The 26,273-nt window shown below is 35.2% G+C and overlaps 2 protein-coding genes and 1 long non-coding RNA gene across 5 annotated transcripts; 2 read left to right on the top strand and 1 right to left on the bottom strand.

The window, feature by feature from the left end:
• Positions 1–2,501: 2,501 nt before the first annotated feature.
• Positions 2,502–26,273, top strand: LOC110794712 (protein ACCELERATED CELL DEATH 6-like). Of its 2 annotated transcripts, XM_056827120.1 has the most exons (7): positions 2,502–3,294; positions 3,948–4,535; positions 23,605–24,216; positions 24,452–24,972; positions 25,291–25,484; positions 25,584–25,845; positions 25,936–26,273. In XM_056827120.1, exons 3-7 carry the CDS (start codon positions 23,709–23,711, stop codon positions 25,972–25,974), a joined length of 1,524 nt encoding a protein of 507 aa, XP_056683098.1. In that variant the 5' UTR covers positions 2,502–3,294; positions 3,948–4,535; positions 23,605–23,708; the 3' UTR covers positions 25,975–26,273. The 2 variants fall into 2 exon arrangements, with proteins under 2 accessions (XP_056683098.1, XP_021855366.2); XM_021999674.2 differs by having other exon boundaries at positions 2,520–3,294; positions 25,291–25,845.
• LOC130471341 (uncharacterized) lies at positions 2,700–4,429 on the top strand. Its single transcript, XM_056841402.1, has 2 exons — positions 2,700–3,294; positions 3,948–4,429. Exons 1-2 carry the CDS (start codon positions 2,700–2,702, stop codon positions 4,427–4,429), a joined length of 1,077 nt encoding a protein of 358 aa, XP_056697380.1.
• Positions 9,180–17,023, bottom strand: LOC110794713 (uncharacterized). 2 transcript variants are annotated; one of them, XR_008919166.1, is made up of 3 exons: positions 15,399–15,974; positions 12,608–14,922; positions 9,180–12,063 (listed from the first exon to the last, which is right to left on the bottom strand). It is a non-coding gene; the product is annotated as an uncharacterized lncRNA (long non-coding RNA). The 2 variants fall into 2 exon arrangements; XR_002535105.2 differs by lacking the exon at positions 9,180–12,063 and having other exon boundaries at positions 14,621–14,922; positions 15,399–17,023.

Consider the following 26,273-nt stretch of genomic DNA (forward strand, 5'->3'; position numbering starts at 1 on the left):
ACCGCGATTGCGGAGTCCGACTCAATTATGAGTTTGGACTAAAAAACAAGTAATTTTTGCTACTAGCCGTAAAGCATTCTCAAATAAAATCAACCCAAAACATAAATTACAAACCAAATAATAATTACTTTATTATTAATGAAAAATAACTTGTATTATTAAACAAAATCACCTATTCTAAAAAACAAAAAACTCAAACCAAACCGGTTCAGTAGTTCACAATTAAAAAAAACCCAAACTGGTTCACAATTAAAAAAAACCCAAACCGGTTCACTATTAAAAAAAAACCAAACCGGTTCACAATTAAAAAAATCAAACCAATTCATTGATTTTTACTTCAAAATCAAAATAGTAGCTAGTTTGGAAAATAGAATTCAAAAGTAGTTATTTTGGTAAATAAATTTGTAAAAATAGCCATTTTGGTAAAAGGCCCCTTTTATGGACTGTATTCCAGTTATCTTCGTATGAAGTTTATTTCAACGAAAATGATAAAATGATTGCCAACTGTAAGCCGCGTTACAATGATGACATGACATGCTTATGTAATGTCATGAACATAATTGGTAACTAAAATATTTAACTTATGTAACCTATTATACATGTTACAAAAAAGGTAGAAAAATCTTAATATTCTAATTTATTACAAATATAATAAATATTTGTTTCCTTCTTTGTATCGACTACGTACCTTATCTACATATTTTCATAGTAAAAATATTGCATTTATCGTAAAAATATTTTGATGATGTATCACATATATGACGCCTATATGTACCATTTAGAGTCCGACACGTAGGATTGCCACAACTAAATGTTATCGCAATTTGCGACCTTGATCATTCCCCTTATTTCAATATGCACGGGCATTTTAATTTAGGTTAGGTTTATGTTTAGATTATTATCAAAACTTTGTCGTATTTATTACCAGATCATCATCGGGTCAATTTTATAAATTAAATCGCGTAATATTAATTATCAATAGAATGCGAATAAGTGAACATAGAAAGGAAAATCGTATCCAGTATACGTGTTGTGTACATATTAATTAGCTTGTCTTATATCTAGTTCTTTTGGACTAAATTTCATGAACTGAAATTAAAATAACAGAATACTCCTGAACTTAAATTAAATTAATTTAATTGAAATAAAATTAAATAATAATAATCACAATAATAGCACTCCAAATTATTAATAGTAATAACAAAAAAAAATACACTACTCATATTTATGTTGTTAATGTTTTTGAATTAGTTATAATGTCGGAACATTAGTTATATAATATAAATATAAATGGAGGAGGGGTGATGATCAATAATTAACTCCATTATTAAGTGAGCTATTCATAAGTTGACCTACATTTGCAAGCTCATAGTTAGAATCAAGAATGCAAGCTCATAGCTATTTATAAGTTGACCTACACAATTCAAGCTCATAGTTAGAATCAAGAAAGGGAGTGGGAGATATATTTAGCATATAATCATAAACTACAAAATATTCGGTCTTCTTAAAATACTTTAGACCAACAAATAATAATTTTATTGTAGTTAGTTAATAGTTAGTTACGTGCGTGATGCCATTTACTTGTGAAAATGGACGGATGAGGTGACATTTGCACTTGATTAAGATATTAGTTATGTTAATGAACTTAATTAAGTACAAGTGGTAAGCTTGAACTGGTCATATATGCATAGAGAAGTACACAACTTTTTGCTTAATTTGGCTTTTGTACGTGTTATAGAGTTATAGGTTTAATAAAATCTTTATATTACCGCACACAAAAATAACTTCAATTAAGTTAAGTTGGTTAAATTTGTTATAGAATTAGATCAAAGAGTAATTGGCAAATTAGTAGAACGAAAGTGGTGCTTAATTAATTAATTAATTAATTATGAGCAGCAGTGGGATGAAACTATATAGAGGGAAGAACGTGTTGAGTTGTTTAAGATATTGAAAGTTTATTGATTTTAAGGAGACAAAAGACATCATCGATTATTATACGCTAACGAAAAAGAAAGTTAAAATTAATAAAGAAAATATTATCTCCATTTCAAAATGATATTTACACTTTTCCATTTTAGTCTGTTTCATAATGTTATTTACATTTAACTTTATTCTACTTTTGAATATGAAAATTTACTATCTTACCCCTCTTATTCCACAACATTTACAACTTTCCACCAATTTACTCTTAATTAATTTTTTTTTCTTACACTCAACTCCCTTCTTAGTTCTTAGTTTCTTACACATGTACTATACCTTATCAAATTTTTATTTTTATTTTTATTTTGTCTTAATATTTGTACAAATAGTAACTGTAAGGATCATTTAGAAACGGATTAGATGTAGTATTTGTTTAAAGTCAATGTTGTACAGATAGTAACCGTAAAAATCATTTAGAAACGGATTATAAGTAGTATTTGTTTAAAGTGAATGTTTTACAAATAGTAACCGTAAAGATCGATCATTTAGAAACGGATTAGATGTAGTATTTGTTTAAAGTCAATGTATTACTGATAGCTGGGCATTACCATTAAATCATTAATTACTACGGAGTTGTCATACTAGTTGTAAGCACGAAGTATAATTTATAAAAGGGGAAGAATTGAAGGTGAGACGCGTACTACATCCGATCCCCCTCTTAAGTCTCAACCAAAAACTCAAAAAGTCAATCTCATCTGAAAACATCCATGTCTCTGGAAATGGATGAAGAGCTTGAGAGAGCAGCAGACAGTGGAGATGTGGAGTTCCTTAGAAAATGCAAAGCCTCTAATAAACCCAACGAATACTACCTGTCTTTCAATGGTATGAATATATTTCACATGGCAGCAGAGAATAACAGAGAAGATTTTATTAGAGAAGCAATTAGTATGTTACCTCCCGAAGACGTACACCAACTCCTCATCCAACCAGAGGAAGAAACAAGATTGTTTAACCCTCTTCATCACGCATGCTACATCGGTAATGTAGAGATAGTAAAGATGTTTCTAGAAGTTTACACATCTTTATCTGATATTTCTGAACGACCTTGGTTACTCAAGGATAACCAAGGAAGTAGCCCTTGCCATATAGCTGTTTATAGTTTTCACGAGGAATGTGCGTTGGAAGTATTAAAAATGGATATGGAGTTGATTGCTAATATGCCTAGTAATCGTGGCTGCCCTTTACTTTACGAAGCTGTAGTTTGTAAGTTAGGCAAATTAGCTTTGGAGATGTTGAATTCCCCTCATTCTTTTCCTTGCAACGGGAACGACGGCTACACTCCTTTCCACTCGATTCATTTTTTTGATCGCTCAGGTAAGCTTCCTGCACTTTTATTTGACATTTTACAAAATCAAATCAACTACTCCCTCCGTCCCTTAATACTCGCACTGTTTTGACTGGACAGGCTTGTCAATGCACAACTTTGACCATCAATATCTTTAACTACAAATTATAAAAACATTAATACTTCGTATTTTAAAATATATATTAAGATGAAGTCAACAATACATTATATACTAACATTTGTTTTCATATACTAGAAATAAAATGTTAAAAAAGTCAAAACGGTGCAAGTATTAAGGGACAGAGGGAGTAGTTTATAATATCACCATTTATATTTCTGTTGAAACAAACGGAGCCTTAGATTTAAATATATACTACCTCCGTTTCAGAAAGTTCTTTACGCTTTGGAAAATGTGTCCAAAGTATAAAGACTTTGACTGTAAATTCTCACCATTTTATACATCAAAACGTTACATGTAAGATCTTGTTAGATTGGTCTCGGAATGTAATATCAAATTTTTATAATTTTTTCACATACGAAATTGGATATATTAGTAGTTAAATATTAAATTGGAATCCGTACAAATAGTTACTGTAAAGATCTTTTTGAAACAGAGGTAGTATATTTCTAGTTTATACGGAGTACTTTCACGTAACCCCTGGAAAATGTTACTTGAATACAGAAGAAGCAACAGAAATCTTTCGACTATTACTTCAAAAAGGGTCGGAGCTACTTGAACAACAAAATGACAATGGATTTTCAATATTCCATTTATGGGCATCTGAGGGTAAATTGTGGCCATTCAAATATCTTCTAGAAAGCCATGTTACTATTCCAAATGTTAAGGGGATTTTCGCACACTTGATCTCTTTAACAAACATATATGGTGACAATCCTTTACATAATCTGGCTGAAACTACCTCCAATGAAGAAGTTGCTATTGAAATAGCAAAGTTGCTCATAGATATATACAAAGAAGAAGCATCTGATCTTTCAGAAGATCTACCTCCATGGTTAGTGGAGGACAATGATGGTGATACACCTTTGTCTTTGGCCATAGCTCGTCAGTACGAAAAGTTTGCACTATATATCTTGTCAATTGATGAAAATGCAGTTATTGAAACCCAGAAGAATGTTTTGTTCTTGGCTATCGAGAAGGGATGACATAAAGTTGCGGAAAAAATTCTAGAGATAGTGGATGCCAAAGATTGGAATCAACTTCTTACTAATGATCATCAGAATGTTTTGCATCTTGCACCGTTATGCACAAGTGAGTCTACTTCTCTTTTCATATATTTTGCTAACAATTATATAGGGTGAGGTTCCGGTGAGAACCCTTTTATGATGAGAACTTCCTTTACGGAGAAAACATTTGTGCGTATTTTTCGAACTATATGTGCATAATTTTTGTGCTCTATGTGCATATTCTTTAAGCTAACTTTGCACCTTTGTTATGTATATATAATTTTTGAGATCCTGGAACACTTAAAAAAATTACGCATATTTTATTTGAGTCAAATAATATGCACATATATCTCAAAAATATGTATATTCAGTTTAAAAAATATGCCGCATAAAAAATGTTGAGTCCAAGTGTCAACCTAAGGGGAGCCTTGTCCTACTTTGGCCCTTTAGTTGCCTCACCCCGCCCCGACTCCTGAGCCAAGTGGATATGTTACTTTGAATATTACAATTTGATTTTGGCTTACAATTTTGTTAGTTTGAACTATTTTCTCCCTTTAGAAATTATTTGGTATCAAGTCTCGCTATCAACATATAGTGTAAGTATAAAATAATTGAAAATTTTAGTACTTATAGTAATTTTAATAAACATTCATTGTTCCAAGTTACATATATCTTACGTGGAGTAAAAATCATTACGAATAGTTGAATAAGATGATAAGATTTATACCCTATATCTTGTTCGTCTAATGTTTGAACTTTACTATATCAATTTTTTCGAGTGACAGAAGGTTCTACGTGCATATGATTTTTTTAACCCAAAAGTTGACGAGTGGCATTATTGTAAGCAAAAGTTCATGTTCAACTCCCTCCGTTTTTACCAAAAAATTAAATCATTGTACGCACAAATTCATGTTTTATTCCCTACGTTTTTACTTAAGTGTTACACTTCCATTAAATTATCCTAAAGTGCCAATGAGAACTAACTGAGAGAGATAAATGAAAACTATGAAAACTAACTCTAAAATGATAATTAAAAACCATATTCGTCTACTAAAAGTAAATCGAAAAAGAAAATTAAGTATATCGTATAAGTTGGGAGACCAGTAATACAAATATTCCATTATGCAACTTTTATGGTTTTGGATCCTCTAGAGTTCTAAAATAACTCTACAAGTTAGAGTTTGAGCATATTAACCATTGAATGAAAAATCAATGGTTCATTTTGTTTTTCCACCTCCGAACAATCGCACTCAAGTGAAAGAAGGTTGTATTCCTGTCTCCATTCTTAATCCAGTCAACACGCGACTTTTGGTACCAGAATGTTTCCAAAAGGAGATAATGGTGAGTGGATTAATGATAAAGAACAAATCAAAAATCAGGTTGTCTCCTATTTCACTAACCTATTCACAGAAGAGGGGGAGCCAAGCTCATTCAATGTTCCGTCTGATGTTTTCCCCGAACTCCCTTTGTCAAACTGGGAAGCGATCTCAAAGCCATTCACTAAGTGTGAAGTTGATATTGTTGTCAAACATATGGGAGCTCTCAAGGCTCCTGGACCAGACGGTTTCCAGGCACTTTTTTACCAAAAAAATTGGGAAGTCGTAGCCAACAAAGTGTATGATATGGTACTACCTGTGCTTCAAGGCCGAAGTTTACCAGCAAAAGTCAATGATACTCACATTGTCCTCCTTCCAAAAGTTGATAACCCGGAGCTTCCCTCACAATTTCGACCAATAGGGTTATGTAATGTAACTTACAAGATCATAACCAAGGCAATTGTGAACCGTATCAAACCAGCCCTGCCCCTCCTTATTTCCAATACTCAGGCCAGTTTTGTTCCAGGGAGACAAATAACTGACAATATAGTCATCTTTCAAGAAGTGTTGCATACTATGAGAAGAAAACAAGGGGGGAAAGGTTTCATGGCTCTGAAAATTGATTTCGAGAAGGCATATGACAGGTTAAGGTGGTCTTTCATTCGGGACACACTACTTCAAATGAACTTGCCGTATCTTCTTGTTAATATCATCATGGAATGTGTTACTTCAGCATCTCTGCAGGTCCTTTGGAATGGAGAGCCGTCTCAAAGCTTTAAACCCAGTAGAGGGATAAGACAAGGGGATCCCTTATCCCCCTACCTCTTTGTAATGTGTATGGAACGGCTTTACCAAACCATCGAAGAAGCAATTGTTGCTGCTAAATGGAAGCCCATTCGGGCTAGTAGAAATGGACCCCTCCTGTCCAATCTGTTCTTTGCGGATGACATCCTGTTATTTGCCGAAGCAAGCAGTGACCAAGCTAAACTATTCGTAATTGCCTTGACAGATTCTGCCAGGCCTCGGGGCAACGAGTAAGCCTTCCAAAATCACGTGTATTCTTCTCGAATAATGTCACAGATGCTGTACAAGGTGAAATCAGCAGATCATTGGGGATGGAAATTACTACGAATCTAGGCACGTACTTGGGTATGCCTGCTATTACCAGCAGAGTAACCAGAGCAACCTTTAGCCATCTATGCGAAAAGATTGACCGTCGGCTAGCAGGATGGAAAACCAAATATCTTTCTCTAGCAGGACGCATCACCCTTGCAAAGTCTACATTATCGTCAATAGCTTGCTATTCTATGCAAACAGCAAAAATACCCCGAACGGTATGTGATGACATTGACAGGAAAACCAGGAAATTTGTTTGGGGTGGTAATGAGGAAAAAAAAGGAACCCACCTACTAGCATGGGAGGTTTTACAGAAACCTCGAAATCATGGGGGTATAGGAATTAGGTCGGCAAGGCAAGCCAATTCTGCTTTCTTAACCAAGCTTGGTTGGAGAGCTCTTATGGAACCAAACACCTTGTGGTCACGAGTGCTAAGATCAAAGTACTGCCAAGGACGGTGTGACATTGACATGTTTGTGCCAAAAAAAAGCATGTCCAACGTATGGCGCGTGATTACAGATAATGCCCGCCTTCTCTGTGAGGGAATGAAAATGGCAGTAGGTAACGGCTCTCAAACCCTCTTTTGGGACCACAAATGGGTGACAGACCAACCACTCAATGACTTGGTGACACACCCCCTTCCAATGAAGCTTGCCGGGGCAACCGTGGAGGAAATGTGGGAACCGGAGAATGGTTGGCGCTGGGAGGTGTTCTCACCTTTCCTCGATGCAGACACTTTAAAGTTGATTCAATCATATGAATTAAAAGTAGACACTGACATGGGAGACTTAGTGTACTGGAAGGATGGGGAAAAAGGTAAATTTTCCATTAAATCTGCACTAAGAATCATGAGACATGAAACAGATGTAGTTGATGATACCTGTTGGGAAGCAGTGTGGCGAGCACCAGTCCAGCAAAGGGTGTGTGCCTTCCTGTGGCTCTCATGCCATGATCGTATTCTTGGCAATCTCAATAGGTACAAAAGACGCATGACGGACATCCCCAAATGTTATATTTGTGATGCTAATGAGGATTCCACTATACATATACTTAGAGATTGTCCAGCTGCTCGCATGATTTGGAGGAAACTTGGAGGTTGTGCATAATCAACTGCCTTCTTTCAGGAAGGGCTGAAAGACTGGATCACCAATAACCTCAGTGCTAAGACTGATGCATATGATGAAAAATGGCCGACTTACTTTGGAATTGCAACATGGTGGATATGGAAATGGCGTAACGCCTTTGTGTTTGGCAGAAGACATGATATCCCAGTAGATTTTGGTGCCTTTCTCATGGTCCGATTCAATGAAGCTAGGAAGTGTATGGCAGATTTAAAATCAGAAAGAGGACAACAAAGTGGAAACAAAATACAAACCTATGTTCAATGGAAACACCCACAAGACAGTGCCTATATTCTAAACTGTGATGGAGCCGCGAAGGGCACACCGGGGCCTGCTGGAGGTGGAGCAATTATTCGAGACCAACAAGGTACTTATGTATCAAGCTTAGCTGCCAATTTTGGGTGTTGCGTAGCTTTCAAAGCTGAAATCATGGCTCTTGAAAAGGGATTGGAACTGGCTCGAAATCTTCGCATTCATGACATAGAAGTTCAACTAGATAGCCTAGCTTGCATCCAGGCACTTAAAAGCAATGACAACTCCCATGGTGAATACACGCACATCATCAATCATTGTCGCACTATGCTAAGCAGCCCAGAATGGAAGGTTAAAGTGGTTCATGTCTATAGAGAGGGGAACCGCGCGGCGGATTGGCTTGCCAATCACGGTGTCGCTCAAAGCGTTAGGCTTCACATTTTTCAATTTGTTCCGGTAGGGATTAGTCGTATCTTAGAGGAGGACCTTAGGGGTGTGGCCTTGCCACGCCTAATCCCTCCTTAATTTTTTGCTTATTGTTTGTTTTCCTTATTTTGTTGGCTTTTCGCCTTCTCTTTTGAATCAAAAAAAATAAAAAATAATCAATGGTTCATATATTATCTTTCCAAAATTCCCCCTGTTTTTTCTCATCAATATGAGCCATTGATTTTAAAATGTATGGTTTAGATACAACTCTACCCTGTAGAGTTTTATTAAAACTCTAGAGGATCCGAACTCAATTTTTATACGCGATTTTTTTAACATTTATAATTATCAAGTAGTAGGACTGATAATATTTTCATTCTCTTTGATAATAAGAAATTTAAATCAATTATCCTTTATTTAATTTTAAAATTTTGAATGAGAATGTCACAAAAAAAAAAGTTTAAAATGAGAATTGAGACCTAATTTACTTTAGTTCCACAAAACACAGCAAAAAAAAACATAAAATCAATTATTATTTGTTTTTTTTTTGTTTTTGTTTCTTGACATATAAAGGTTGTAATTTGCATAAATAAAAAAAGTGTTACAAACTACTAAACCACTAAGGACTTTATAGACCATCACACATGTTACATAGTTAAGAAAATACGTACGTAGATAGGCCGCACCATTCTCATTTGCATTAAGTATGATCTTCTTGTGTCATCCCGTGTTTATCGAACCTGCCTTGTTTGCACCACCGATCGACAAAGTGTTACCGTGTGATCTGTGAATCCTTTATAACAAATGGCGTAGAAGCTAGGGTGGTTACCCAGTGGAGTCTCTTTCAAGAACTTGTAGAGATTGAAAAACAATAAAAGAAACAAAATGATAATAATGTCTCGGGAAAGGGTGAAAGAGTAAAAGACCTTGTAAATTTAACACAAGCGGCGTGAGACATTAAACACGACTTGGTTAGCGTGCTAACCCCTCCCACCCAACCCCAAAAAAAACAAGGAGCAACGTTCAAATATTGGGTTTTGAAAGCATCAAGAATCACTTAACACTGACTTAAGAGGGAGATTAACATAACCTCTAAAGCCAAAGAACAACCACTACCCGAGGAAATAGGAGTGGATCCTGGAATTAGTTCTATACTAAAGTCTGTCTCTCTTGGTGTGGGCATACCAGGTATCTCCTCGGGAAAAACTTATGGGTATTCACAAACAATGTGTATGTCGGTAATGGATGGTTCAGAAGTATTAAGGTCAACCACACTACAAAGATAACCGGTAAAGCCACCCTCAATCATTTTCTGAGCTCTCAAATTATAGACAATTTGAATTAACGGTTTTCTCCTTAATATTTGGAACGAAATCCTGTCCCCATTTGGTGTTGTAAGGGTCACACTCTGCCTTAAACCATTAATGCTAGCCTTGTGCTTAGTCAACCAGGTAATTCCCAAAATCACATCAAAATCAGATAGGTCAAAAGCTATTAGGTCAGATAGGAAATATACTTCCTCTAACATGATAGGGCAATTTCTCTATAGGATTCTACGTTTCATAATTTCTCTAGTAGGAGGGAAATGCCCATAACCTGAAAATCATAGCATGGTTTGAATTTTAAGCGTTTCACAAATGATGGAGAAATAAAAGAATACGAAGCTCCAGAATCAAAGAGAACATGGGCAGGTTAAGAGTGGATAGAGAAAGTACCGGTGATAACATTATCGTCCTCATCTGCCTCTTCTTGCCTCATTGCAAAAACTCTTCCAGTTGTCGGTGGTCATGGTGGATTGCGGTTTACGCCTCCTGTATTGTTGTTGTTGTTTCTTCCACGATCAATGCCAGTTGAGGCTGGTCCATGATCCTCTTGCGGTTGGTGCTACTGGCCTTGGACAGTCTCTGAGGTAATGATCAGGGCGTCCACATCGAAAGAAGATGTTTGTGTCATCTCGAAACTCGCTCTCAACATGACTCCTTCTTCCACATTTGGCACATTCTTGTGATCTATTATAGTGATTTTTTGTTGCCTCCGTGATAACTTTGACCCTTATTGCCAGCATCATTCCTCTTGTGATTTCCTTAATAGCCTTGGTTAGGCCTCTTTGCTCCTCATTAGTTTTGATTATCACTCTTTCTTTTATACCCGGCATTTTGTGCTTCTCGGAGTAGCACCACTCGTTCCATATTAACTGCAATGTCAACCATATCTTGATAAGAAGAAAACCTTTGAGTTGCCAACCTGTCTTGGTACTTGAGGTGAAGGCCACTCTCAAAGCGGTTCATTCTGGATTGCTCTGTCGAACCAACTCCGGAGCAAATCTTGATAACTCCATGAACTTATTTGCATATTCCATTACACTCATCGTCCCTTGTTGTAAATGAAGAAACTTGTCTTCCTTTTGTTTCCTCAAGGATGGTGGGTAAAACTTGTCTCTTATTAACTTCAGGAGTTGGGTCCAACCAAATCCCGGCTCATTCTTCCTTTCCATGCTGACTTTCCACCATAATCTTGTTTGACCCGTTAAGTAAATACAGCAAAATCAACTCTCCATTTCTTAGGGCATTGCAAGGTCTTGAATAACTGATATATACGACAAATCCAATATTCAAACTCAACTGGATCGGGCTTGCCAACATAGGACGGTGGTTTCAGAGATGAAAAGTTCTTGAACATCGCCGCACTCTTATTCTCATTTACATCTTTCTTCTTCCGAGAATCTTGAACTAACTCGGTTTACATCGCACTCACATTTTCTAATCGTTCCATCCTTTCTTCATGACCTCCTGGAGGCTGGTCCTCATATTCATCATCGTGAGCACCATTATCGATGAAAGCATCGTCATGAGTACCTCAACATTCTTCTAATCATGCATGATTAAGAAAAAATTTAGAAAATAAATCATTTTTTTATCTCGTGCCTACTCTCACACTCATTTCCAGTTATATTCATTTTAACTTAGGGTATTTTTACTCCTTTTTAATGAAATGTTATCCTACAACTCTAACTTAAAGCCTAATCTAATTCTAGTACATGCAAAACCCGCGAGGTTTCAAATGCAGGATTCAAAACCGTGGCTCTAATACCAAGTTGTAACGCCCCAACCTCTAGTTCCAGTAATTAAGAAGCGGAATTACCCTGATTCGACCGGGACATTACTTCCGTAACTCCCTCTTGGGAATTACAAAGTCATTATCCTCATAATAGTTTTAATTTATAAAACTAACAGAACTATCTTTTATATTATTATATAAAAGTGGCTCACACAACTTAGTAGAAAATTCTTACTTGAACTTAGTATAAATTAAGCTTAAACTAGGTGAACCTTATCATGGTGGAATCCTTGCTACTACTCATATCCGTCGTCCTGGTCGGCACCTAAAACATAAAAAAAAACGGTGAGCCGAAGACTTAGTAACGTACCATTCTAGTAACTTAAAATCGTTTTGACTCATTTTAGTTACTAAAACAGGGAGAATAGAATATTATAAAACATCATATTAGTTCATTCACAACCCTTTTCTTTAACATGCAAGTTGTTGGCAAGTATGAACTGATGGAACATCTTCCACGATGGGCCAATGCCCATAAGAGCATGTGCTCAACTGTGGGCATATGCCCCTGGGGTATATGCATGACCAAAACTGTAACCTGTGAACTGATACTGCCAATAGAACTAGGTCTTTCACTTTTATTTATCATGTTGTAATTAATTTACATTTCTAGCATCTATACTTCAGTTGAAGTAAAATAACTCTTAAGACCAGGTGATCAGTAAAACATAATACATCATATAAATATGAAAGCATACTTCTTTCATGCAAATCATAACACGATAAACATGATTAAAATTCATATTGTAACGTCGTAATTTCATAAACTCATTTAGAAGGCACTTGCGGGTATTAATAATAGCCGTTACCTCAATTTCGTGATTGGCTGGGCTTTTTCTTTAGCCTTGATTATCATCCTTCCTGAGGTCCGAGGGTCGAGATCTTTATGAAAATAAGTATGGTCAAGGTACTTACTTTTAGTAATAATAATAATAATAATAATAATAATAATAATAATAATAATAATAATAATAATAATAATAATCTGGGTTGTCTGGCTTTGCTTCGGGCCGAGTTGTGACTGATGCGGCTATTCGGAAACGGGTCAAGTACGAAGCACGTTGCAGGGCCATTGGTTATGGCTTTCTTCCGTTCGCTTTCTCTTCTTTCGGGGAGCTGGATAAGGATGTTGTTGCGTTGCTGAAGCGGATTCAGAAGTTTTCTAGGACTCAAGACATTAGGGCTCGTGCTGCTGCTCATACTTTTACTATGATAGGATTTTCTATAGTCAGGGGAGTGGGGGCCCAGATTGTATCTCGGCTTCCCACTAACTATTTGTAAAATATTTGACTTTGTTAGCATTTGATTTAAATAATAATAATAATAATAATAATAATAATAATAACAATAATAATAAAATAATAATAATAATAATAATAATAAAATAATAATAAAATAATAATAATAATAATAATAATAATAATTAATAATAATAATAATTTGAACACATTTTGTCTATAAAAGGATTGAATATAATCATTTGCTTTTAAATCTTCACTTATACATTAATCTTAGTAGCTTACTTTAAACGTCAACTTATAAGATAATAAATCCCACAAATTTTTTTAATGGAAATAAAAGCCCAATAAACTTTAACAAAGAATTACCTCAAAAAAAAAAAAAAACTTTAACAAAGAAAAGTTACGGAATACGGAGGTCCATTAACGTATTATAAATTTATACCGTTTCGCAACGTAGAGGAGCAGAGAAGAAAAAGGAGATCAGCTGCTAACCGGTCGCTGCTCTGCGTATGAAAGGTACAGCCGTGTGGCGAGATGGTGGCAGCAAAAAATCCAGCGGAGGGTGATAACTGGGTGGTTGATGTCGGAATGGAGCCGTCGCGAAAAAGGGGGCAGCTGGAGAGTCGAGTAGAGGAGGAAGAAAGGAGAGTACAGGGCTACGAGATTGGTGTTTAGTGGTCTGAAATTTAAGGGTGATTCCTTGTGGTGGTTCCCGATCGAAGGTGGGAGGCGGTGGTGTTAATGATGGCTAGTTACAATTAATTTGTTCAAAGAAGATAGATTTGAATTTATCAAGAGGGCTTATGAATTTAGAAATTGGATGACTATTATGTTTTGTATTTTGTCTGAGATAACTGATCAACTATTTATAGAGGCTTTGGTGTTCCATGAATGCAACAACTCATCTTGATTGTGTTGGCAAATGGAAGAAATGGAGAATGTAAATTGTTGATTAAGAGAGGCTAGTCTAGTTTCGGTCTTCAGTTTTTATAGGTAAGTTGATGAATCAAGGAATTGAATGAAAAATGATGGAGACACATCAAGGTGATGGATGACTCTTATGGAGTACATGACACGATTGAGAAGACTAGCAGAAATTGTTTGTTGGTCTTTTGACTCAAATAGGGGAATTTTCACTACTACAAAAAAAGGGCATAGAGTACTGTTGAAATACACTTTATAGGACGCCTTAGAGGCGTTCTCCAACTCAGCGCACTATAAAGTTTATAAAACGGGTAAAAGAAGCGTTTTATATTCCTAGTCATAAAGTACAGTGATAAGAGATAAGCGTCCTCTATTCCCTTTCTAAAATTTGTAAATGTAGAAGGAATATATAACGGTTAACGTACATAACCGTCTCTTATACTCTATAATAAAAAGCTCCTTCCGTACATAACGGTGCTCTATTCTTCCTATTAAATATTGAGATACAAAACATCTTCCGTACATAGGCGTACTACATTCAAAAGAAGAATAGACGGGTTGCTTAGATAACCGTTCTCTATCCTTCTTCTTTTTTTTAAAGAAAAATAGTATTTTTTAATTATGAATTACCGAGTAGATGAAAATATAAGACTAAAATTACGGGATCCAATAAAAAAATTAAAGGAAAAAAAATCTCTACTTTCCAAATACAAACTGTTATTATTAACATTGCATTGCATTTCCCAAAAATGAATGAAGTCATTGATATTTTACGAAATATATCTATTCCGCCATTTTGCCAGGTCGGTACATACATTGATACATATGTCAAAGAAAAAATAACACTAGAAAGAACATGAGTTGGCGGTGATCTACTCGAAGATCATGGTTGGCTTTTCTAAACCATGACTGCTAGTGCGCACTTTATTGCTTCAAGTCAAGTCCCCAACTGATGCATCCTGCAGAATTGTGACAACAACAAATCACATAAGTAAATTATGCCCCAAAAGATCTGCGAAATGTAAACCAAGGAATTGGGTTATCCAGCTATGTGATAATACCAGCCTAGTGTGCCTATTAAAGAGCATAACAACACAAAACATTAAGATGGGCAATAAGGGGACAATTAAAAAGACTTTGAAGTTTCAACTCAGCCATTCATGATCATTGAGGTTTAAGTTGCATAAACAGAATATTGCCAAATATCTACATATTTTTATGTCAATCTCTTCACACTACTTCACATTCATCCTCTTTTCACCGTACATATAAACAAATTTTTGGTTTATGAATCTAAAACTACATCTCTTAATAAAAAACAAAAGCAACCCATTATTTCAATTTAAAACTGTTGCAGGAGAAATACCATATTCATATTAAACTATTTAGGATATATTATCGCCTAATCTATGAGGATTAACAGATAGATACTCACATTTGGGGTTTCTTCCATTGACTCTGAAACTCGGGTTTTGAATCGTCTGCCTCCTAGTGTATTCTGATGAATCTGTCGAAGATTGACCATGATGGAGGAAATGCATAGATGTAGGAGACAGTCAATATGTTACGAAACGGCTTCATATAATGTATTTGCGGGGAATTGGGTTAGGATTTTAGATATGATTTGATGTGGGTATATACTCAAATTATCAACTAGATCAAACAATATTATCTAGGATTATGGATCGATGAGCGGTTAAGTATAGATTAAAGACTTTAAAAGAATGAGAAAGATGATAAGAGGTAGGAAGTAGGAAGTAGGAAGTAGGAGGAGGTGGTTAAGAATCATAATGACGGCTCACAATATCTCATATAAGTATTGCTATTATTAGGTTAAGTGACCCAATCAAAATATTAGATGGAAAGTGGAATATTTATTTTTAAAATAAAGCAGCATTAAACGAGTAAACGCCTGTGTTACTTAGGCGTACTGTATGTATTCCACAATTATTTGAAAATAAATATATTAATATATCATAGGAATAGAATACGGTTAACTAGGGAATAGTTTTCTATTATACCTTTTATATGACGGTTATCTAAGGGAGGCGTACTCTATAATTGTAGGAGACGCATATCTAAGTTGACTGTTGTCTATCATGCGTTTTTTATTCCGATTTTTGTAGTAGTGTTTGGTAACTAGATAATTATTAGATTTTTAATTCTCCTTTTTGCTGAAAAATCGAAAATCTAAATAAAATTAAATATAATTTATTAATTAAATCATAATACCTGAAAATAATGTTTATCATTAAAATATTTAAAATTTTCAAAAATCTTCGGTAATCAAGTTAAAGCTTAAATAAAATGGCTAATTAGCATAATTAATCAAGTTATAAAATCTGGGATATTACACCAATTAGAGCTCATCAAATAAACAAGGAAGAAAATAATAAAGCTAGACATGAAAACTAAGAAAAGAAAGTAAATAAAGCATTAAAGATAGGTAGATAGAGGATATAGTAAGAAAAACTCATCAGAATTGGCAAGGAAGCTTCAAATGTTATATTGAATCTTCAAAATCCAAGCTTAAACCATGAATTACCCACTTTATCTCTCTAGAACTCTCCTTTATCTCTCAGAAATCCTCTCATAGAGGCTACATGGTGGGAAGAGATAATGAAGAACTTAGGGTTTGAGTGTATATATATACTAAAGTAGTTACAAGTTAAAAGAAAAGCTAAAACAAAAGTAAAAAGTGCCGTTGAAATTGGGCTTGGAAGTTTCATGACCCGTGCAATAGTTGCACAACCCGTACAGTAGTTGCACGATCCTTGATGAGATTTTCTCATTTTCTACTGCTTGCTCAACCCTTGGGAAGCTGCACGGTTCGTGCTGCGGCTTGCGGCCTACTATCCACTACTTCTCTTAAAAACGTAATAAGTCCATTTCTACTCATCAAAAAAGGATGTGTGACCAATCGTTGGAAAGCTATCGAGATAAGATATCCCCTGCAACTTGAATCAACTTAACATGTTTAGTATATCGGGAGTTATGAGCATTTAAAGTTGACTCTTGTGCATGTACTCTCTCGAATCTTCTTGCAACGACTTTAAACTATCGGAGATACTTCTCCATGCTTTGCAAGACCTTTTAGGATGTACCTACAAGACCTGAAAAAGTAGGAGAAGTACCAAAGTACTAACAATATAACAAAAGAAACAAAAACATACAAAAACACAAACATTACAAATAAGAGAAACTAGGAAAAACTAAGCTATAACATGCAATGAGGATGAAAATGGAGTAGAGGATAGGAATTGGGGGACTAAAATAGGTGTAAAAACCACTCATCAAATTCACCCAAGCTAAACCTTCACTCGTCCTCAAGTAAAACAAAACTACAAACAAATTCCTCAGAAAGAAATAAAACCTAACCCACTGTCGTAGGAATCATGGTTATATTTAGCATGTGCAACAAGTTCTTTAAACCCCCAGATCGCTCTAGTGGACGAGTTTGCTCTCACGAGGATTTCCATGGAGCTTATCCTACAACTTTATGTCCAAGGTCCCCTTTAGTAGGATAGACTAATAATCAATGTGTGAACCAATGTCATCATGCATCAAGATAAAGGAGAAACACTTCTAATAATTAAGGTCACCACTTTCCAAAATAACTCTCCAAGCACAACCAAGATGCAAAAGAACATGGCAACAACCAAATCACAAGAAAGAGTAATTCCAAAAACATATATGCACACAGTTTTCAAAAATCAAGTTCAAAAATATTTTGGGGTTCCCTTAAGCTAAACAAAACTTTGCTAACCTCACTTTCATCATACACTCCCTCTGATGTGTGTTTGAGAGACTAGAATCATCCTCTGCGTATTTCTCTATGGTGGAGAAATTGTCTTCATGCTCGACTTAGTCAAATGTCATAGTTCTACATGTATTGAGAGGGCTAACTATATTACTCAATCCTATTTCCGGGGTGGAGAAATCATCTTCGGGCTTGACCAAGTTCTCAAAGTTATTTGCAAATATTAACAACCGTGCCAAAACTCAAAAGGACTTATTCTGGTTGAGTGTTCTTTGTGCAAGTATAATGTGCAAAAGAAATTGGAAATGAGATGAAGCTTCAACAATCAATGGGATACAAACATTCCTTGCAAAGGGTCGAGCAATACAGTATATGCTAGTGACCATCAACTACTTTCAAGTACACTTTCCCTCTCAATAAGGCACAAATATAACACTTAGAAAAAACAACATGGGGTACATCAATGTAGACAAGAAAAGGAGAAAAATGCTTAAGGATGATGCTACACTTACCACTTGAAGACTTTTGAATTTTTTCAACTACACTAACTTTTTATTTATTTTGGTATATGCCTCATTTTCAGAGTAAGATATACATTCTTTTTCCTTTTTTTTATTTTGTTTTTGAACTTGAAATAAAAAACGAACAAATAATACAACACAAAACAAACATGAGGTGAATAGACACGACTTTCTAGATATTTTAGAAGCTATCATAATTCCATCATGAACCTTAACGTCCAAGGATTGAGGTATCAAAGAAAGGCTATTGGCTTGTGTTTGAGAGTTGAGTTGGGTATATTTCATGAATATGCAAAGATAAATCAAGAAAGACTTGTGTTTAGGCAGAACATGATAAAAAAATGTCCCGCATCATCTATTGTAGCATGATGTATGTAACCAAAACAAATAAGCAAAGAGAACAAGAGCAAAACGGAGATTTATCCTTACAACACCCGGAAAAACTACACACACCAAGAAAACGTAGGATCGGATGTTGATATTTTGGTCAAAGGCTCTTTTCTATGGACTCGCCTCCTAGGCTAATGGTGCTAGCTAACTAAAGTAAAGACTTATAAATGGAACATACTATTTTTGTGAAAACAAGTAATGTGAATAAGTGAAGACAATCAAGCATCCAACAAGCAATGGTTTCCATGATAAAAAAAAAAACATAAACTCTACGATTATTGAGTTATAGAGAAAGGTGGAAGGTCAATATACAAACTTGAGTGAGTCTCCATATTTACATGATAACTTGTTAATCCATCCCATCATGAAAGTCTCTCTGTAGAACAAGGATCATCCTAAGGACAAACTAGTTTTTAATTTTTCAAATGTTTTTGGGTTTCTGAATAATAATGAATACGGAAGAAAATGAAAAAAGGAAACACAAATCTTTTTGGAATTTTTCAATAAAGCTACACAAACTACACATTAGCTACACTAATCACTGGAAGTATATACAATTTATGCATTATGTGGTATTTCACATCAAATCTATAAACCACAACTCCATATTATCATCAAAATTCACAAAACAAACAAATGTATGTGACAAAAATTATAGAGATACAACACCCAAGACATAAAACACTCCCCCGAGCTATCGTCTTAAATGTTAAACAAGGGAGGGGGCCAAAAATAACGAGAGGGAGAAAATCAATATAATTGACACAATAAATTCATATCTTCAATTAACAATCTCCATAATGTCACAATTAAAGAAATTTAAGCACAATAATAAGATTTAGAGAGAGAAATAGGTAACTCACTACACCCTCTAGGGGTGGGAAGATGTTGTCGTACTATTTCCTTTGCTATTGTCTCCCACTATTGCTATTTGAAGTTGGAGCACACCAAAAGTTGAATAAGAAGTTGAGAAGTGAAGTTGAAGAATCCCGTAGGTCTTCATGATACCTCACCAAAAACCACTTTCCAATCTTCAAATTGTAGCAAAAACCTCTCGTGGGATGAGACAACACCTTAAAGTCTAGCAGACCTCGTTCAACCAGAAATTTCACCAAAGCTATTAATAGAGCTCTCCAAAGGTAGTACATACACCCAAGCTTGTAATTTTAGTTTGAAATTCAAATTTTACCATCAAACAAACCCTTACAATTGAGACTTTTTTATGGAGGGATCTACCAGCTTTGAAAACTTCAATAGAAGTGTCATAAGAGGAGTAGGAACACATCTATGAAGTTAATCTAGGGGTTTGAAATCGTGATTACGAAGTATGGAGGAGAGAGAATAAAAATTTGGGTTTCCTTTAAAATTTTGATTTTGTGGAGGATGATGGATACAGAAGTGGAAACATGATTAATGATTGAAATGGGTAAAGAAGGTTGAGTTTTCTTGTGTTTGGAATGTGATGCATGATCGTGAAATTTAGTGAAAATGGGTGAGGTGGTGTTTGAGAGCTTGAAGAAGACTAGGATGATAAAAGGTGAAATTGGGTAAAAGTATACCAAATGGGAAAAAATGGACAGTTAGGCATAACCATGCTTATGCCCATAAGCTATTCATGCTATTGTTGCACAACTACTCAAACCTCGACCATCCAATCCTCTACCTTGGCTCCATACGGCACAATGATGCCTTAAAGCACCGGCGAATAGTGGCACCCATTTTCCGCCGTTTGTATCAACATCTAGCAAATTCATCTTTCCCATACAAGTTCCTCCTAGTTGAAACTTGTACAAAAACATCAATTAGCTCCATCAAATCTCGAACAAGTACAACAACAACAAAGATACACACCATCATATAAACGTAACTTAGATTTTATATTCCACATGCAACAAATGCATAAAGTTATATGCAAGACATGAATGACAATAGAAATAATGAGAAACACTCAAATGATCCAAGATGCACATATAAACATGAATGTACAAAGCCTAGTCAACAAAACCTCATGCTAAACTAATCCAAGACCTTTGTTTCCACGGCAACGACGCCAAAATTTGATAGGTGGTCGTCACAACTATGCAAAGATAAATCCTAATAAAACCTTTCTAACTAAGTACATAGAGTATGTAAGGGTCGAACTCTCCGAAAACAAACGTATGAATTAGTTCCTCATTTAATTTTGTCAACTAAGCTAGCATCAATATCAATTTGATGGATTAATTTGTAAACTAACAACTATACATTTCAAAAGAAAAGTCTAGAACTAAGATTAACCACTAATCATGATTGAGAACTGATAAACCCACGACATTCCACTTTAATACGTGAGAACCCACAATGAAGAATTAAACATTTCAGAGAATAGGTGCGCCCTAAATAATATCGGATATCTCTGCCGAGTGAAATCACCGACTTCCCCCACTTCAGTCTCATCCTGTTCGAGATCAAGAAAAATAAGAGACCTTGAGTATAGCACCCTAACATTCAACCGATTCCTATCACCTATTTTCATGGGATAGTTCAAGGTCTAGACAAGAGCTCTCAACCCTACTCAAAACCAACTCCCGTTGGTGCACAAGCAAGGGGTTCTAACCTTCCTAAAATAGTCATCTATGGCTAAGAATGAATGCTAAGCCCTCCTTGATTCACCAACATCAAAATCAATCACAAAATATAATTTAGGATGTAATATTCCTAATCTTAGTCAATCATTGAAAAACAAGAACGATAAACCTTTCTCAAGCCCTCTCCCGAGCGTACCCAAATAATAAAAGCCAATTGCCCTTAACTTCTCCAATTAATTAGTCTAGGAAGTTAAATATCACTACTCCAATCTAGGATAAACATAGTAAATTAACATTAAGGGGGAGATTATGTGAGTATCAAAACATCAAACAATTATTAGGACTCATCAAATAAACATGGAAGAAGATAATAAATCTAGACATGAAAACTAAGAAAAGCAATTAAATAAATTATTACAGATAGATAGATAGACAGATAGATAGACAGACAGATAGACAGACAGATAGAAAGACAGATAGAGAGACAGACAGATAGATAGATAGACAGATAGATAGACAGATAGACAGACAGATAGACAGACAGACAGACAGACAGACAGACAGACAGACAGATAGAGAGACAGATAGAGAGACAGACAGACAGACAGACAGACAGACAGACAGAGAGACAGACAGACAGAGAGACAGACAGACAGAGAGACAGATAGACAGACAGACAGAGAGACAGACAGACAGAGAGATAGATAGATAGATAGATAGATAGATAGACAGACAGATAGATAGATAGATAGATAGATAGACAGACAGATAGATAGATAGATAGATAGATAGATAGATAGATAGATAGATAGATAGATAGATAGATAGATAGATAGATAGATAGTAAGAAAAACTCATTAGAATTGGCAAGGAAGCTTTAATGTTAAATTACATCTTCAAAATCCAAGCTTAAACCATGAATTACCTATTTTCTCTCTCTAGAACTCTCTCATCTCTCTCTAGGATCCTCCCATGAAAGTTATAACTTAGGGTTTGAGTATATATACTAAAGTGGTTACAAGTTAAAAGAAAAGCTAAAACAAAAGTAAAAAGAGTTGTTGATATTTGGGTTTGGAAGTTGCTTGACTTTGCAATAGTTGCAGGACCCGTGCAGTAGTTGCATGACCCTTGTTGAGATTATCTCATTTGCTACTGCCTGCAACACCCCTGGGAAGCTACACGGTCCGTGCTGCGGCCTACGACCTACTCTATACAATGTTTCTTAAAAATGACATAACTCCATTTCTACTCATCAAAAAAGGGTGTGTGATCACTGTTGGAAAGCTATTGAGATAATCTATAACCTCCATTTCTAATCACCTTAATATGTTGAGTAGATCGGGATTTATGAGAAGTTAAAGTTGACCCTTGTGGAAGTAGTCTCCCGAATCTTCTTCCACCGACTTTAAAAATATAACAAAAGAAACAAAAAGGAACAAAAAGAAGCACAAACATTACAAATAAGTGAAACTAGGAAAAATTAAGCTATAACATGCAAAATGAGGATGAAAATGGAGTTAAGAGAAAGGGAATTGGGGGACTAAAATAGGTGTAAAAATTATTCATCAAACGATTAAAAATTACATATTTGAAAGAAATCCGATAAAGAGAAAAACATTAAGAGGGATTGGAAGATTCGATTACACAAACCATGGCTTCCCCTTCTTATTCTTGGTTGGAGAAAGCCTCTTCGTTCCTTAATTTCTACATTGTGACGATGACGCTTAGTCGGTCACACTAGAGACGAGCACGCCGACGACTCGAGGTAGTCGTGCTTAGGCCGCCGATGAGCTGAGGTGGTGGAGCTAGAGTTTTCCTTTAGATGGTTTAAATAGAAGGGCGAGAGAATACGGTTTTAGAGAAATAAACTTTTTTTCCAATATACAACTCAATGGTGGGACATCTTATTAATGAAAACGAAAAATATGGTCGAGGCCTTGTGGGGATGAAAAAAGCACATATACTTCCTCCGTTATTATTTCAATGACACAATTAATTTTGGCACACATATTAATGAGAGGTAAATAGAAAGTTAAAGACAAAATTACTCCTTATCACAACCAACCAACCATCTTTTTCACCAAATCACCAAAAAATTAAGGGTAAATATGAAAATTCACCATACAAAAAACATTCCCATAATAGAATTCGGTGAACTAAAAAGGAATTTCCGTGAAAGGAAATTGTGTCATGTAAATAAGAACCGAGAACGTATTTTTTCATACCAAAAAGAAAGATAAAGTTTGGGCGCTTTCATGTAAAATTTTAAATTAGTATTGGATTGTTTTATATAGCACCCTTATTTATTTATTTTCCATATACGCTTATTACGTTTAGAAGTATTAAATATTTTATTTAATTCCTTAAAAAATTGTTTATTTAACAATCTTTATCTAATGACAGATGACTTTTGTGCACGACTTATCGAAAGACATCCGGAGTTACTCACAAGAGTAGACAAAGGAGGGGTTTCAGTATTACAAAATTGGATAATAAAAAATGGTGAAATGTGGCTCTTTGAATACATTTTAAAGAGTAAATGGAAGAGTACTTTTGTGAAACTCATTGCTGATGCAGATTACAATAACAGAAACAACCCTTTTCATATTGCGGCCACTACCAGCCATGAGGCGACGAACCAAGTTGTAAAGCTCCTTGTTGAAGCTTACAAAGAATATAGTCCTAGTTGGAGTGTCAATGACGTAGATCAGTTGCCATGGTTTATAACGAATAAAGCATTTGAAGGGCCTTTGCAATTGGCCATACGCCACAAAAATGAAGAACTTGCATTAGACTTATTGAAACTACACAAGAATGCTAATGATATTAGTGAGCTATTAGATTATTACGAGCCACCGCACACTACTTTATTTCTAGCTGTACAAAACAATTGCTTTGAAGTAACAAAATATATATTGTCAAAATTGGATAGGAAAAGTTGGACCAAATATCTTAAGGATTTCTCTGATGATGGTGATGGAAGTAATATAATGCATCTAGTTCCAAGTTTGACAAGTAAGATTCTATCTTTACTCTTCTATTCATCGCTTTATATAGTCCTTATTTTACATATCTTATTTTAGCCCCCAATAAAGCTTGTTATTCCTTATTTCTAATATTGATATTGAATTAAATTTTATATATCCTAATATCTCAAATTTAATTCATTATATTATTTATTTATTGCAATCTCGAAATAAGCTCAACAATGCTTCCCTTTACTAACTTTGGAAATACAAATTGAAACCAGATGAAAAGTTCGGGACATGGCTAGTAAAAGAAGTTCCAGAATTCATCACCCAAAAAGATGACAACGAACAATCAGCTTGGGATAAAGCATATGAAATCGGTCCTGCATGGTTTATAAAAGCAGTTTTGGAAAAGGATCCATCTGTGTTCGATAGTGCACCATTGGTTTGGACTAAAGCATGTGAGAAGGGTCATGTATTAGCTCTTTGTGCCTTCATCGAACATAATCCTGGAGCGTTTAGAGATCTTTGTATTGAATATAAGGATTCTCCTTTGCATCACATAAAACTCAAAAATTTAACTGGGTATGAAGAGTTTCTCAAGATTAAGCGCATGAAGGATTTAATCAATCTTCAAGATTCCAAAGGGGTAACACCTTTACACAAAGCAATACGAAATAAAGACTTATTCTTGACGGAAACGTTACTCACCATGGATAAGATAATATATAATGTTTTAGATGATGCAAATGTATCTGCCATAGATCTGCTTTCTGAAGAATGTGACAACAACCAAACATGGGTATGATTTCTATCTACAATTTTCCAAATTAATTCTTTTTTTTTGGAACATAAAACGAGAAGATGCCTTATCAGTTCTAATGCGTTAGCAATTTCAGCTACTACCTTTTAGTTGTAACTAACTTATTTGCATCCATATATGTCAGTCACAGTTCCAAAATACAACATTTTCATGTACACAGCCTTATTTTAATAAGATTTTTTGGTAATGAATAATGTGGAAAATTAAGCTTTTTATCATTATATATGTTGCAATTGCATGAATTACATCGATCTTACTACTATTGGATGGTATGACATCCATTGTAAATACGTACAGGATCGAATGTGCAAAAGAATTGGACTTGACCCAAGGATAAAAACGACATATTTCCAAGATAAGACAAAATTGTTAGATGTGCGAAACTCTCTATTTATAGTGGCGGCTTTACTAGCAACCATTACGTTCACTGCTGGATTCACTCTCCCTGGTGGATTCAATCAAGAATCCGGAGTAGCACTATTGGGAAAGAAGTCAGCGTTTCTAGGGTTTTTAATATCTAATGCATTGGCCTTATTTTTTTCAATGTTGGTGTTGATTTGCCTCACATGGTCCATGGTTTTCGATGACAGTAAAGCTATGGTATTGATTGATCGTAGTATGGTGCTACTTCGTTTAGCACTTAACTGCACCTTATTGGCGTTCATGACTGGTGTATATGTTGTCATAGCTCCAAAGTCATTGTGGGCAGCTATTCTTATTATTGTCATCATGAGCTCCCTCATTGGAATTTCAGTCAACAAGACTTTCTTGTATAATTTTCTAGAGTATGTATACAAGTTCATCCCTACTCTAGTTAAAAAGCACAGAGGTCGAATCCATGATGTGGAACGGGTAAGCTCTATTATGCTTAATTTGGTGGTCTTATATATGTTTATGTATTTTAACTAGCCACTAATGCTCAAGTTTATGTTTGAATTGCAGGGCATCCCGAAAGAACAAGGCCACTTGCATGATGCTTAGTCGTTGTGGGGCCTTGATCATACTGCTAGCCAGAGCCAAACAAAGTAGGACTCAAACGCGAAAGTGTGAAGAATGTAGCTACCTAGGTTGAACTCGAACCCACTTTTGAATATGGAAACCGGGAAGTTGTAAACATTGTAACGATTTGCTGAACATTGGTTTGCTTATACTTCTTTTTGCATGCTAATTAGTCTTTGTGGGCATCCCTGCTGATTGCTTCTAATACAAAAATATTCTTATGGAGTACTTTAATGTTGTTGATGTCAATTTCCAATTTATGATCAAAGCGAGATTAATTG

The sequence above is a fragment of the Spinacia oleracea genome, chromosome 4 (assembly GCF_020520425.1).
Source record: "Spinacia oleracea cultivar Varoflay chromosome 4, BTI_SOV_V1, whole genome shotgun sequence".
NCBI lineage: Eukaryota > Viridiplantae > Streptophyta > Magnoliopsida > Caryophyllales > Amaranthaceae > Spinacia > Spinacia oleracea.

Bases quoted from the DNA above. Each gene is read 5' to 3' on its own strand.
- LOC130471341 (XM_056841402.1), top strand. From the start codon at position 2,700: ATGGATGAAGAGCTTGAGAGAGCAGCAGACAGTGGAGATGTGGAGTTC. The intron at 3,295-3,947 runs GTAAGCTTCCTG...ACTTGAATACAG, and splicing joins TCATTTTTTTGATCGCTCAG to AAGAAGCAACAGAAATCTTT.
- LOC110794712 (XM_021999674.2), top strand. From the start codon at position 23,709: ATGTGGCTCTTTGAATACATTTTAAAGAGTAAATGGAAGAGTACTTTT. The intron at 24,217-24,451 runs GTAAGATTCTAT...AATTGAAACCAG, and splicing joins TCTAGTTCCAAGTTTGACAA to ATGAAAAGTTCGGGACATGG. The intron at 25,846-25,935 runs GTAAGCTCTATT...TTTGAATTGCAG, and splicing joins GAATCCATGATGTGGAACGG to GGCATCCCGAAAGAACAAGG.